Here is a 14187-nt window from a genome sequence, read left to right as displayed (position 1 = left end):
CATGATATTCTAGACTGATGCCTTTCATGGTTTTTAGACAAATCTTGGTAGAATTTGTTTCCTTAGAATGACACTTTTTTCCCTGTCTCCAGGTCTATTATTAGCAGAAGATTTTTCTGTATAGTTGGCACACTATACCTATATCGGTGTATTACGATGTATGTAACTACACTGCCAGTACCCGGTATGCATTTCAACTGCTCTCCAAAGGTAAGTTTTTCTCACTGCAATTCCATTTTGTAGCTTCTGGTTTTTTTTCCTTTTTCCACACGCCAGGGTTCCTTAATAACTGTGAACAGCTTCTTGATTGTAACTCTCATATAAGCTGGAATGGCAGGGACTTTTTTTCACAGATCGTCAATGCTGCAAATTTGTCAATTCGAGTCCTGTCTGTTGAACAATGCAAAGCACTCCCTTCTCAGGCCTAATTTTTAGTGTTTGTATCGATTTTTAACTATTTTGATTGGGGAGTGACTTTTTTGTTTTGTTCTTTTTACTGAGATTAGTGGAATCTATACATCCTATAATGAGATGCAGTTACTGATGCCATATACCACTGTAGCATATTTCTAGAGCTGACCAAAATTTGAAATTTCCATCTCATGGGAAATTCCAGTATTTCAGCATTTATGTTTTCATCCTGAACTGAAAAGTTATCATTTGAAAATTTTTCATAGAATTAAATGTTCCAAAAAACTTATTTTCAGAAATATTAAAATGTTTTCTGCTTTTTCGATTGAAACAAACTCTTTCATCATTCCTGAAATCACAATGTTTCATTTCTGTTGGTTGAACTCAGGTAGGACGCTTCATTGCAAGTTAGTTTGACATTAAACTGTATTTTCCCATTGTGGTACATTGCCACATATAATCATAGAAGATTAGGGTTGGAAGAGACCTCAGGAGGTTATCTAGTCCAACTCCCTGCTCAAAGCAGGACCAATCCCAACTAAATCATCCCAGCTAGGTCTCTGTCAAGCTGAGCCTTAAAAACCTCTAAGGATGGAGATTCCACCACCTCCCAAAGTAACCCATTCCAGTGCTTCACTATCCTCCTACTGAAATAGTGTTTCCTAATATCCAGCCTAGACCTCCCCCGTTGCAACTTGAGACCATTGCTTCTTGTTCTGTCATCTGCCACCACTGAGAACAGCCTAGCTCCATCCTCTTTGGAACCTCCCCTTCAAGTAGTTGAAGGCAGCTATCAAATCCTCTTCACTCTTCTCTTCTGCAGACTAAATATGCCAAGTTCCCTCAGCCTTTCCTTGTAAGTCATGTGCCCCAGCCCTCTAATCATTTTCATTGCCCTCTGCTGGACTCTCCAATTTGTCCACATCCTTTCTGTAGTGGGGGGCCCAAAACTGGACGCAGTACTCCAGATGTGGCCTCACCATGCTGAATAGAGGAGAATAATCACTTTTCTCAATCTGCTGGCAGTGCTTCTAATGCAGCCCAGTATGCCCTTACCCTTCTTGGCAACAAGGGCATACTCATATCCAGCTTCTCATCCACTGTAATCCCCAGGCCCTTTTCTACAGAACTGCTGCTTAGCCAGTCGGTCCCCAGTCTGTAGCAGTGCATGGGATTCTTTCGTCCTAAGTGCAGGACTCTGCACTTGTCCTTGTTGAACCTCATCAGATTTCTTTTGGCCCAATTTGTCTAGGTCACTCTGGACCCTATCCTTACTCTCCAGTGTATCTATGTCTCCCCCCCAGCTTAGTGTCGTCTACGAACTTGCTGATGGTGCAACCCATCCTATCATCCAGATCATTATTGAAGATGTTGAACAAAACTGGCTCCAGGACCGACCCCTGGGGAACTCTGCTTGATACCGGCTGCCAGCTAGACACTGAGTCATTGATCACAACCCGTTCAGCCTGATGATCTAGCCAGCTTTCTATCTACCTTGTAGTCAATTTATCCAATCCATACTTTTTTAACTTGCTTGCAAGAGTACTATGTACATAAGTATTATGGGGGGAGGGATAGCTCAGTGGTTTGAGCATTAGCCTGCTAAACCCAGGGTTATGAGTTTAATCCTTGAGGGGACCAATTAGGGATCTGGGGCAAAATCAGTACTTGGTCCTGCTAGTGAAGGCAGGGGGCTGGACTCAATGACCTTTCAGGGTCCCTTCCAGTTCTAGGAGATAGGTATATCTCCATATTTTATATATTTTTATTTACTGTGGGAGACTGTATCAAAAGCTTTGCTAAAGTCAAGATATATCACGTCCACCGCTTTCCCCATATCCACAGAGCCAGTTAACTCAACATAGAAGGCAGTCAGGTTGATCAGGCATGGCTTGCCCTTGGTGAATCCATGTTGACTGTTCCTGATCATCTTCCTCTCCTCAAAGTGCTTCAAAATGGATTCCTTGAGGATCTGCTCCATGATTTTTCCAGGGTCTGAGGTGAGACTGACCAGTGTGTTCCCTGGATTCTCCTTTTTCCCTTTTTTAAAAATGGGCACTATATTTGCCTTTTTCCAATCATCTAGGACCTCCCCCGATCACCACGAGTTTTCAAAGATAATGGCCAATGGCTCTGCAATCACATCAGCCAACTCCCTCAGCACTCTTGGGTGCATTAGATCCGCCTCTATGGACTTTTTCATGTCCAGATTTTCTAAATGGTCCTTAACCTGTTCTTTCACCACTGAAACATGGAAGTTGTATTTTGAGAGCCTGTTGGGCTCTATTTTCCCCGTGGACCAGACTTCACACCTGGACTATATCTGCGATTCATGCAGAGTCACACGATTCCCCTACAGTTTCATCAAAGGGGAGTCCAGAAGGCATTGTGGGATTTGTAGTCCTCCAGAAAGCCTGACCTGTAGGTCCCATGAGGGAATGCACTAGTGGGGAAGGCAGTTTAATGTTTTGTTGAATTGATTTGAAACAAAGCATTTCAGATTAGTTAAACAAAGTGAAATTTTCCAATTTGTATCGAACTGACACAAAGAACTATCTTGTTTCCATTTTTCTAATAGAAAATCAAAGGGTCTTGGAAAAACAAATTTTCCAGTAAAAAAAAAATTGATTTTGTGGACAATAAATTTTCCATTTTAATGGTTTTCTTTTGGCAAATTCCCACCAAGCTCTACTTACTTCCCTAAATTTATAACACTTAGCTATCCTAGTATAAGCACCTTTATATGGGTATAATTGGATCTGCACTGGGGGGGTTATACTGTACCAGTTTGAAACCAATATAATTTAAGTGATACAAAAACTGTAGACAAGCTGTACTGCTCGCTCACTCTCTCCACAGCATTCCTATCCCTAGTCAACCTAGATGTTAATTATGGTAATTATTAAGCTTGAGAGAAATATTTGAAACCTCCCCCGTAGAATCTCTCTACAGCTTCGTCCACGTTTTTCTGTATTGGTGAAACTCCACTTACAGAGCAGAATTAGTTGGCAGGGCATCTTAAAAATCCAACACCCCTTAACCTAGTTTACACTAGTATTACCACTGTTCTTTTATGGATGGAACTGCACTGGTGCAGAAAAATGCCGACGTGTTCTTAAAGTAGACAAACCCAAAATGTTTGGTTTCCAAGAGAAAATGTTCCAGTGGGTGTGCTGACCAGTGTTGGAAATTAGCACTGCTTATATGATGACAGTGTAGTCTTTGCCAAATCGTGTGTGGCTGCTTGGAGACATAAGTCTTTGTAAATGGAGGAATGGGCAGGGACATGAGAAGGGGAAATCAGCAACATGTGTGATCAGTCAGTTAAACAGTGAGCCACTATAAATACAAAAAGAAATCAGATACTATAATTCCACACTGAGTAAATCTGCCATTTCTGAAAAGGAACGTTCTTTATTTCAACAGAAATTAGACAGGTTTGCCAATGTTTTAAGTGACCTTTATAACAAGGACTATCAAGCTTTGTAGTCCATTACTGCAGAGTTTTGATATGTTCTTTGATCTTTCTACAGGACTTCCTTGTAAAATATAGAACATTTTCAATCCCGAAAATCTCTTGTCATCTCCTTATCTGAGTCAGACATAATTTGAAAGAAACAATTCGGTGTTTGGGAGCATTCTAGGCTTTCATGGGTAATGCAGGAAGTGTTTATAATCACCATGAAAGATACTAAACAGATCCTTAACATTAGAACTGTCTGAAAAGTATAATTCATGATTTCAGTTCAGTTTTTAAGACAAGAATAAGCTCTAAATTAAAGGAATATTAGTCTTCAGAAGACAAATGTATTCAGTAGTTACTGATTTAAGTAGTACACGTTTTGCTCTAATTATTAAATGGTTACCATGGTTACTTTAGGCTGTGAAACTCTTTAAAATTAGATTAAGATACAGCATGAAGAATTATCTGGTTACTACACTAATCCATTAGATCCTAGCTGGTTAATATACTAAGATGTTGGATCCTATGCTTCCAAGTAGTTTGTAGGCATGCAATACAATCTTTTCTTTGAGTGACTAATGTGCCCCTGTTATGCTTGCAACAGAGTGTAAAAAATTCCATTACTTCCATTAGTGGCCTCTTTTGAATGAATGCAAATATCTGATCAGAGTCACTCTAGCAGGTGTGAGCAGCCCAGGCAATATCTTATGAACACTCCATAAAATAGTTAATGATCTTCTGGAAGAAGCAAAAACTTTTGTTTGGAGGGGGAGTAGAATCTTCACAAATAGATTTTTTTTTTTTAAATGTATTTGCCATCTGGTGCGTTCCGAAGGCAAAATAAAAAAAAATCTCCAGAAGTATCTTTGAGCCTAAATCATCCATTGTATAGATAGTTTAAACATCAAGAGGAAGAGATATAAATGCAGTCAGATATGTGGAAATCCACCTGGCCCTTCCACCTACTGTTTGAATTGAACGTGTGTGTGCGTTGTGGGCTACACTGGTTTCATTTCGTTCAAAATGAAAAGTGGAAACTAATGTTCTGAGGCCTCTTAGATTTTACAGTCAAACTGCTTGTGGTTTGCTGGCAGTGAAAGGGAAGCAAAGTCCCAGGACAGATATGGGATATGGATACTCCAATGCATACATGTGTTCCAGGGAGCATAGATGGATGGAGGTCAACAGTAGGAATCATGCGGAGAAGAAGGGGCTAACTGTAAAAGATGGCCATGGGTCATCCCTGTCCTTCTCATTGATAATCCCTTGTGTTTGGGGTGGAAGACAGGGTTTCCACTCCAGTGAGCTAGCTGAAGCTTGAGGGAGATAGTAAGCCTCTGAAGAACCAGAGCTTCACCAGAGGTCAGAGGAGCCTGTACACTGTTTCTTGCTTCAGACTGAGGGGCAGGGAGGCACTGCAATGCTGAACCTTAACTCCAAATTTATACTTCCCACATGAAAGAACAACACATCATACGCTTTCCCATTTATGTCTGCTATACATATAAATTATAGTGTTGCTGAAAAGGGTTAAGTGTTTAATTACAGTGTTAGTTGGATGAATTTGGTGAGTCTCTTGTGTGTCTGTATCCTTCAGAGAGGTGTGGAGTATATTTAATGTTGTGACTGGATGTTAAAGTTATAAACAAGTTTTCCAGAACTTGAAAGTTCTTTTGTTTTATGCATTTGTGTGGATATGTTTTACCCATAGCAGTTTTAGCTGGTTTTTAATAAGCTTTTGTTTGTGGAAACAGTCTGAATGTGTCTAGTTTGTGGTAGTACTTCGCAATCATCTTTCTATTATTAAAATGGTTTTGAAAACAACACTCTGCCACTCTGACTTTCTTTTTAAGCTTCTTTCCTGTCTTTCACATCACACTTTTCCTTCATATTGTAGTTATTAATGTTTGACTTATACCATTGTTCAGTTCTCATTACTTGTTTGTCCCTTGCTAACACTTTCTCCCCCTGCACCTATTTCTCCTTCCTTGCATTCGATGTAGTCTCCTCCGTTCCTTCAGTTATCTTTCCATTTCTTACTCCTCTTCTCTCCAGTAATTTCACTTCTTCCCAATCACCCTCTTTCTTCTTTTCTCTAATCAGTCTCCCCAGCCTCTCCACATAGTCACCTTACGCATCCTATTCATCCCAATGCATCTGAACACTTGTGATAGGAGAATTTTGCTCCAGCCTTAGACCACTGGGTAAATTGCTCTTTCCCCGTCTTTGCTGCAGAAGGGGTTACTGGAAAAAAGTGGGGTTTTCAGTCATTCTTCAGAGGAATATAATGAACACAGGTTTTTTCTTCCTTTTTTGGGGAGATGGGAAGGTATAGATAGTTCGCAGATTGACTTTCCCCAGGAGACAGCTAAGGCACCAGCCTTCCGTTTTTTCTGCATTGGTGGGAATAGTGAACAGCTCCCAATAAGTGATGTTGTTTCCTGGTCTTCTGTGTGAGATCTGCTCTACTTTCTTAAACACTCAGCAGCCTGGTAAAGGAGGCACTGAATTGTATTAAATCTGTGCCTAGGTAGCCTGGCTCCACAGCCAGAAGGAAATGGCCAGCCCACACAGTGAGCGAATGCACAGTTGTCTAGCACTAAGTGAACATACGATCAATGTCCTATGTTCCTTGCTGATGTTTGAGCCAACTTGTGGAAATGATACAACAGAGCTGGAAATGGAGGCATTTATAATTTATGGAGGCATTTCCAACATTGAATCCACTGGTAGCCATATGAGGGGTGGGTAATAATAGGGGAATATGGTTAACCAGAACTATAAAGCTTTACAGCTCTTCTTTATGCAGAAACCATTGTGTCAAATTTCAGATGTTATCAGACCACATTGAATTTACTGTTTGATCAAGTTCATTAAATTGGACAATTCATCCAATTTACTATTGGATTAATTTCTGTAGGAACAGCATTGTTACTAATTCATCTTAATTGTTTACAATTTATCATTATGAATTTAAAGGAAAATAGGGGGTTACCAGATGTAATGAAAACACATAAAAATTGCAGTCTGTAGCTGGAATAATTTGATTTCTGTTTTAACATACTTATTTTTTGTGGAGGTGTTGGGCTTCAGAATATTTGTTAGATGAGATTTTTCAAAGAGAAGAGACATTGGTATGTAAAGTACATTTTTGCAATCTGTGGCATTCAGTGTATAGGCTTTTATGGTGCTACAGGAAACGGTTCCATGTTTTTATAGCTATTGTGTTTATATTCCATTGCTGTTAGGTGTTCGAGTTTTTATTGTGAGTTCTGCTTTGCATTGGTCCATTATTGATTGGAAGAAGTAAGTTAGTTGCATGATAGCTCATATAGTAACGTAACCTGTGGGGTTTTTTTTCTTCACAAACACGTCTGTTCACCAGTAGAAACCAGTGTAGCTCCAAAAAAACCTGTATTCTAGGAACTGGATTTAGGCAAGACTATATACATTTGATTAATCTGTCCGTTGCAGTTCTTTATTTTGACTGCCTGACCTTAGCTTCAGGGTTTTGTCTCATTCTTAGAAAAAAAGCTAAGTTTGGAAGACATTTTACTATTGCTGTACAAATTATTTGCCTGGTTGTCTTAATTCCTTTGCCATTCATCTGTGAGAAAGAGTGACCACTTCACTATTTTCTGGAGATGTAGCTGTAAAGGAGATAGAAAAGCTGTTTTGCTAGGAGGAGATTTCCTGCTTTCCCAGGATTCCACAATATATTTACGGGGCTTACAAAGCATTCTCAGCTATAGCTGTGTAGCTCCCATTGAGAAAACTAAACAATTACCTGAATTTAAAGCTCCCACTAGAATAATTTTTCCTTACAGTAGTGAACAATATTGAACGTGACTAGCAAAACATCTGCAGAAGAATGTCTTAAATGGCAGCACTTATAAATATTTATGAATACCAGAGAAAATGATTTCATCTTACTTATTTTAGTGTTACTATAACTGATAGCACTCTAAAATCATGGTGTATTAATTGCTAGATGGCAGTACCTATGGAGTTATTGCTTTGATCCAGAATAACACCTAAAAGATATGTCATGTTGATTATTTTAATTGAAAGTGAATGAGTTACGGTCTGACTATTTGTTAGTTTCCTTTTCTCTCCAAATCATTAGCTATTTGCAGAGACAGGGGAAGTCTCCATAATTTTTGGTTTCCTGTCTTAGAAAATATAAATCTATTTAATTAGAGTAACACGGCATACATTTTCATCCCAGTAGTGTTTTCTGTATGTTGTAATCCCAAAACAATTCCTTTATTTTTTCACCATTTTTATGTATTTTTGTCTTAAAGTCTCATTGTTATGCCCCAAAGATATTTGGCAGTAGTCTTTGGAACCAATTGTTTTTTTGTTCTAATTAAATATCTTGTGTAAAGTTACCAAGATAAAGGGTTTGATCACATAAATTAGTAAGCATCCTCAAGTCCTATTAGCATCAATGGGAGTCAGGCCTGTTCAGCATTGTATTGGAGATTCTTGACACCTTGTAGGATAATGCTCTCTCTCATAATCTGTGTTAACCTTTCATATCTTTAATGCAGTATGAAATAACCTTGGTTAAATATGTTCTTCTCTTCTTCCACCAGCTCTTTGGAGATTGGGAGTCTCACCTGAGGAGGATAATGAAATTGCTTGCTGGAGGGGGGTTATCTATCACAGGATCCCACAACATGTGTGGTGACTATCTCTACAGCGGCCACACAGTCATGTTAACACTTACATATTTATTTATCAAAGAGTGTAAGTTCATTACAATGTTTATGGAATTTAATTTTATATATAATGATTAAAGAATGTTCACTGTCTCGACCCATTAAATAATTAGAGTGAAAAACCCAGCTTGTTCAAGTCTATTCAGTAATGTAAGCCAATAATATGTGCTTTATTGAATATGAAAAAGGTGAAAATGGAATAAAACACTACTGTATGATTTATATTTGGATTATTCATTCTTATTAAAGTATATTTTGACTAGAACATGATGTAAAACATACTTCTCACTCACTGAATATAGTGCTTTTGATCCAAATATTTCAATAGTTTTAAAACACAAGTCTCACAATACATCAATTTAGTAGGTAAATATCAGCATACATGTTTTGCAGAATGGGAAATGTGGCACAAAAAAACCCTAAGTGACTTTCCCAAAGATACTGGAATTTGTGTGCATACAACTGAAGGGATGATCAGGCCCAAAAGGGTACGTGTGTACACACACAAAATGGCAGGGAAGAGGATATAGGAAAAAAGGAATTACAGTAGCCATGTAGTATGTATAATTACAATCTCACAGTACTTTATAAATGCTTCTGTTTTTATAGACTGAGATAAACTAGCCAAATAGTCACAGATGTAATTTTTTGAGGATTCAGTTAGCCTTTCCTTTTTTTAGTATCTGACTGTTGTCAGTTGGCATGCATGTTGCTCTCTCCATATGCTATTCCAGCCCTGCAAAGAGAGTTGGTTCAGCAGACGCTGATAGTACTACCCAGAAAGAAAGACCACATGCACTGTTCAGTGACAAAGGTACTCGGCCAGCTTTATTGCTCTCAAGGCACAGTACTAGTGCCTTGGCTCTGTGGTTACAAGTATGCAAACACGAGTGCCCAGTGGGAAGGAGTGGCAGTCAGCAGCCAGAGTCTGCTGTCCCCTAGGCCATATAAAGAGTTAAGGCGAAGTACCCTGACATTTGTAGACTAACAACTTGTGTACCACCTTATGTGTTTCATGACATCTGCTTGTTACCTCCCCTTGTATCTTATTCCAGGCATCTCAGCAAAACATCCCTATTTATTACTTTTGTCAAACCCTCTTATCTGGTGTCAGGATGTACCTGAGCTAATTTTTTAGTGTGTGTCTACACACATACCCAGTGTCTGTTGCTTCTTAGGAACCTGTTTTAGCAACACTAGCAATTCTTTTGCTAAGGTCATGTATCTGACAGTAAACTTGTAGCATCTGCTGTAATACATGGCTTGACTTTGGTTCATGTCATGCCTTAACTTTGATGACTGTGGTTCAGGCATCAGATCTTACACCAGTCTCTCTCTCTCTCTCTCTCTCTCTCCCGCCTCCTCCCCCCCCCCCCACACCTATGAATACATTTAAAAAAAAATTCTGATTACTTTTCAAATTGAGAAGTAAACATGAATTATTTTGTTATTTTGCAATCCGATCATTCCTGTCCCAAACCTTGGGGTAATGTAATGACAGCATTACAGTAAGTCTTATTGTGCAATTCATGTGCCCAGTTGTTGTCTATCAAGCTCCTGTTTCTAATTATAAATTACTGGCTTCCAGAGTAATAACATTACTTAAAACACTAATTTATCAACACTCTTTTATGTGATTAAATAGTGATTATTTTTCTTGCTTTCAGATTCACCTCGGCGACTTTGGTGGTACCATTGGATTTGTTGGGCTCTTAGCATAGTTGGGATGTTCTGTATTCTCTTGGCGCATGAACACTACACTGTGGATGTAGTGGTGGCTTACTACATCACTACAAGACTTTTCTGGTGGTATCACACAATGGCCAATCAGCAAGTGAGTTTTCCCCCAAATATTTTGTTCTCCTTGGCTCTTCATCTCCTTCTTTAGAACGTCAATGGATGAATTATGATATGTTGTTTTGAGACTTTTAACCAGGAAATATGAATGGATTGTTCTTCCCTCACATTGTGCCTTACGGGAGAGAACAGAAGACAAACCCCAAGAATTCCTAAAATCCAAACTTGTACAGAACACTTAAAATAAAAAACTACAGAACTTGCAGTGATGGCAGAAACGCATGACAGGTTTATTCTTCCCTGCCAGTGGGGTTCCATCACTCTTATCTTGATCACCAAAAATGTAGGAAAGCCTGCCCCCAAACAAGCAGTCTGCCTTCACTTTTTATTTAATTTTCACTTTTAAAGGATGTGTGGTTTTGAATTTTGGACAATGTGAAGAAAGCAAAATTGTTCACTCTTATGGTATTAGCACAACTCATAATTTAATGGGGGTTGTAGAGGGGCAACGCTTTTCTTGATCTCCAGATGTTCGGTAGCCTGCTTGTGCACTTTTAGCCATTTCAAAAATGTCTGCCACCATTACTTGTGATGGGACTGAAGCCAGGCTGCTCGGAGTAAAAAGAGCCTTTGTCTTAAAGCGTCTGCAAGTGGAAGTGAAGTTGCACCTAGTAAAGATGGCTGCCCTTTTCCCATTGAAAATAATGGGACAGAAGCCAGGCTGCCCTCATTCTTCATGTGTGGTCCAGGCAGGAGATAGTGGAATTTACGTGAGGGTGTAGTGATCTGAAGAATAAAAGAGGGCTGGCAGGAGGGAGACAGAAATATGAAACACAGAAAGAAAGAAAGAAAGAAAGAAAGAAATGTGGGACGAAGCAGAGAGGGATATGGAGTGGGTAGAGAAATTTGATTTTTTACAACTCTAATGCTCAAAAATCAGGAGACAGACCTAAATGATTTATTTTTGTTTTAAAATCTCATTATTTTAATGCTACTGTCATGTGTTTGAGGGTCTTGTAGAGTTAAACCGATAACAATACTGACTGACTTATTTTAAATTTAGTCTGCCAAGGCTCAGTAATGTAGAGTGCTGGTTTAAATGGAAAATCCATTGACTGACTTCAGACTTGGTCAAAAATTTAGTGCCTATTTTTACTGAAAACTATTTGCTGATCCTCATAAAATCTAAGATAGGAATGGAGTCTCTTTTGATCTAAGAGAATAGGTCAGTGTAAAAGTATTATATGTGGAAAATTGAGATCCTGATTATGTATCCTTTTAACACATTCTCTCCTTACATGTCTGCTATGGCTCCAGTTCACAATAGCACTTGAGCGCATGCTTATTCAGGGCCTACACGCAGTGCTGAAGTATGAAAGTTCTGTGAATCATCAATGTTCCATCATTTCTAGTATATACCCAAAGCTTCTAACTAGGGGGAAATATATATATAGTTTGAAAAGAAAGCTGCTAGATCTTGGTTTATGACATGAAAAGATGGCAGTATATGGTCTTGACAATTAATGCCAGCAGCAAAATTGTTTTAAGTTGATAATATAAAAAGTAATGCAAGCTTAAGGCATTACAATACTTTTTAGTTTGTAGTACAAATCTGGTACTGATAGGTTTACTGCTCCCAGAAAAATGAATCAGTGCGTTTTGCAACTGTAAACTAGTGAAGTGAAACCTAACTTAAATCACAATGGTGGAAATTACACCACAAAAGTCTTGTTATGGGAAATGCTCTACTTTGTTTCACAGAAAAACATTGGTTATTCTGTCATCCAGTTTTCACAGTGATGATATATCTGCATATATTGGTTCTGGGAATCATTAAGTGTGCTTGGGAATAGAGACTAAAGGTAATCCATTAAATCTTGTGTGTGACAATACCAACTGGCATGGCCCTGACAGGGTGGTTCTTTTGTGATGGAAGACTTATATAGTAGCGATGGTTGTGGACTATTGAGTTTACATTCAGCTGAGGAATATATCATTCTCTAAATGTCCTTTTCACTTTGTCTTGAGTGTCCTTACTCGGCATCCAGCTGCAGCAACTATGATACTTCATTAGCCATTTCAGGTTGATTGAATAGCAGTGCTGTACAGTTTGGGAATATGGAGGCCCAGGATTGACTTCAGAGGACTTGGGTCCTTCAGTCCTTTTCATGAAGAGTAGTAGAACACTAGATAGAAAGAGAGAATCTCTGTGGTGTAGACCAGGTGTGTGATATTAGTTCTGTAGTCTTGTCAGGAACAGGGCCGGCTCTACTGTTTTTGCCGCCCCAAGCAGCGTGCCAAATTGCCGCCGCGGACGGCAGGGGCAGTCCATGTGCCGTTAGGGCGGCACGCATGTTTCTGCAGCGGCGGCAATTCGGCAGCAGCTTCTGTCTTCAGCCGGAAGACAGAAACTGCGCTGCCGCGGACAGCTGAACATAGAAGCTGCTGCCAAATTGCCGCCACCACGGAAACACACGTGCCACCCTAACGGCACACGGACTGCCCCCGCTGTCCATGGCGGCAATTTGGCGCACTGCTTGGGGGCAAAAACACACGGACTGACCCCCCTTTGCGGATTGCCGCCCCAAGTACCTGCTTGGAATGCTGGTGCCTGGAGCTGGCCCTGGTCAGGAATCTTATCCCAGAGGCACAATACAAGGGGTCTACGCTACAGTTAATTCTGTATAACACCAGGTAAATTGGTAATATGATTATCATCATCCATAATCATGGATTATACCTCTATTTTTACTGTATTACTGAGACCTGGGGGGAGGGATAGCTCAATGGTTTGAGCATTGGGCTGCTAAACCCAGGATTGTGAGTTCAGTCCCTCAGGGAGTCACCTAGGGATCTGAGGCAAAATCAGTACTTGGTCCTGCTAGTGAAGGCAGGGGGCTGGACTTGATGACCTTTCAGGGTCCCTTCTATTTCTATGAGATAGGTATATCTCCATATACATCTCTACCTCAATATAACACTGTCCTTGGGGGGCCAAAAAATCTTACCACGTTATAGGTGAAACTGTGTTGTATTGAACTTGCTTTGATCCACTGGAGTGTGCAGCCCAGTCCCCCCGAGCACTGCTTTACTGCATTATATCCAAATTCATGTTATATCGAGGTAGCAGTGTGTGTATTTATTTATTTTTATTACAGTACATCATCATTTTCTCCTGTCTGTCATGTGATTCAGCATTAGCCCATATGCAATTTGGAAATTAGCACAGCTGTGCTGACTGCATCTGCTGTAGATAAAGGTCTCCCATTTCTAACCTGGATTCACTGGAATGGGTCTATCTTGCCTATGAGCTTAGAGATAGAATGAGAATGAAAATGAAATATTGTTATATGGGCCACTTGCTTATGTTTCCTACTTGGGCTAATATGGTGCTTGCCCATACAGCAGGGTTGCTGTGCTGCCTCAGTGTCTGTCCAAAAGTTGACCTGGTTGAACTATAGCTGGCTTAAGTTGACCCAAGTCAAGAGTCAAGAGGTGTTTGAGGATTAGGGAAAGCAAAAAGAGGTTATGGCAGCGTTTGTTAGCCCCTTTAACTGTATTGGGGTATGTCTTTCTTTTGTTACTGAAGACATGTCTACACTGCCCCACAGCTCAGCCTGAGGAGTGATGTGATTAGCAGCACACACCAAAGTACTTCACTGTTAACTCCCCCATGTGAATGCCATAGTCACAAATGTAAAGGTCCCGAGTTCTCACTGATGCAACATTAGCGTGATCTCAGGACCTTTAATTTTGCTCCCACAGCTTCTACCAGGGGAGCACTACCACTGA

The 14187-nt window shown here is 39.8% G+C and overlaps 1 protein-coding gene across 4 annotated transcripts in view; it reads left to right on the top strand.

Moving 5' to 3' along the window:
- Nucleotides 1–14187, top strand: part of SGMS1 (sphingomyelin synthase 1) — a 197990-nt gene that overhangs the window by 181381 nt on the left and 2422 nt on the right. For all 4 annotated transcript variants that reach the window (XM_045024090.1, XM_045024087.1, XM_045024089.1 and 1 more), the window contains 3 exons: nt 93–210; nt 8473–8626; nt 10266–10432. In XM_045024090.1, the coding sequence (XP_044880025.1) occupies nt 93–210; nt 8473–8626; nt 10266–10432 (439 nt within the window). The remainder of the gene's footprint in view (nt 1–92; nt 211–8472; nt 8627–10265; nt 10433–14187) is intronic.

The sequence above is a fragment of the Mauremys mutica genome, chromosome 7 (genome assembly GCF_020497125.1).
Source record: "Mauremys mutica isolate MM-2020 ecotype Southern chromosome 7, ASM2049712v1, whole genome shotgun sequence".
Lineage (NCBI taxonomy): Eukaryota > Metazoa > Chordata > Testudines > Geoemydidae > Mauremys > Mauremys mutica.
The sequence above is the reverse complement of the archived record's forward strand: the minus strand, read 5'-3'. Positions and strand labels throughout refer to the sequence as shown.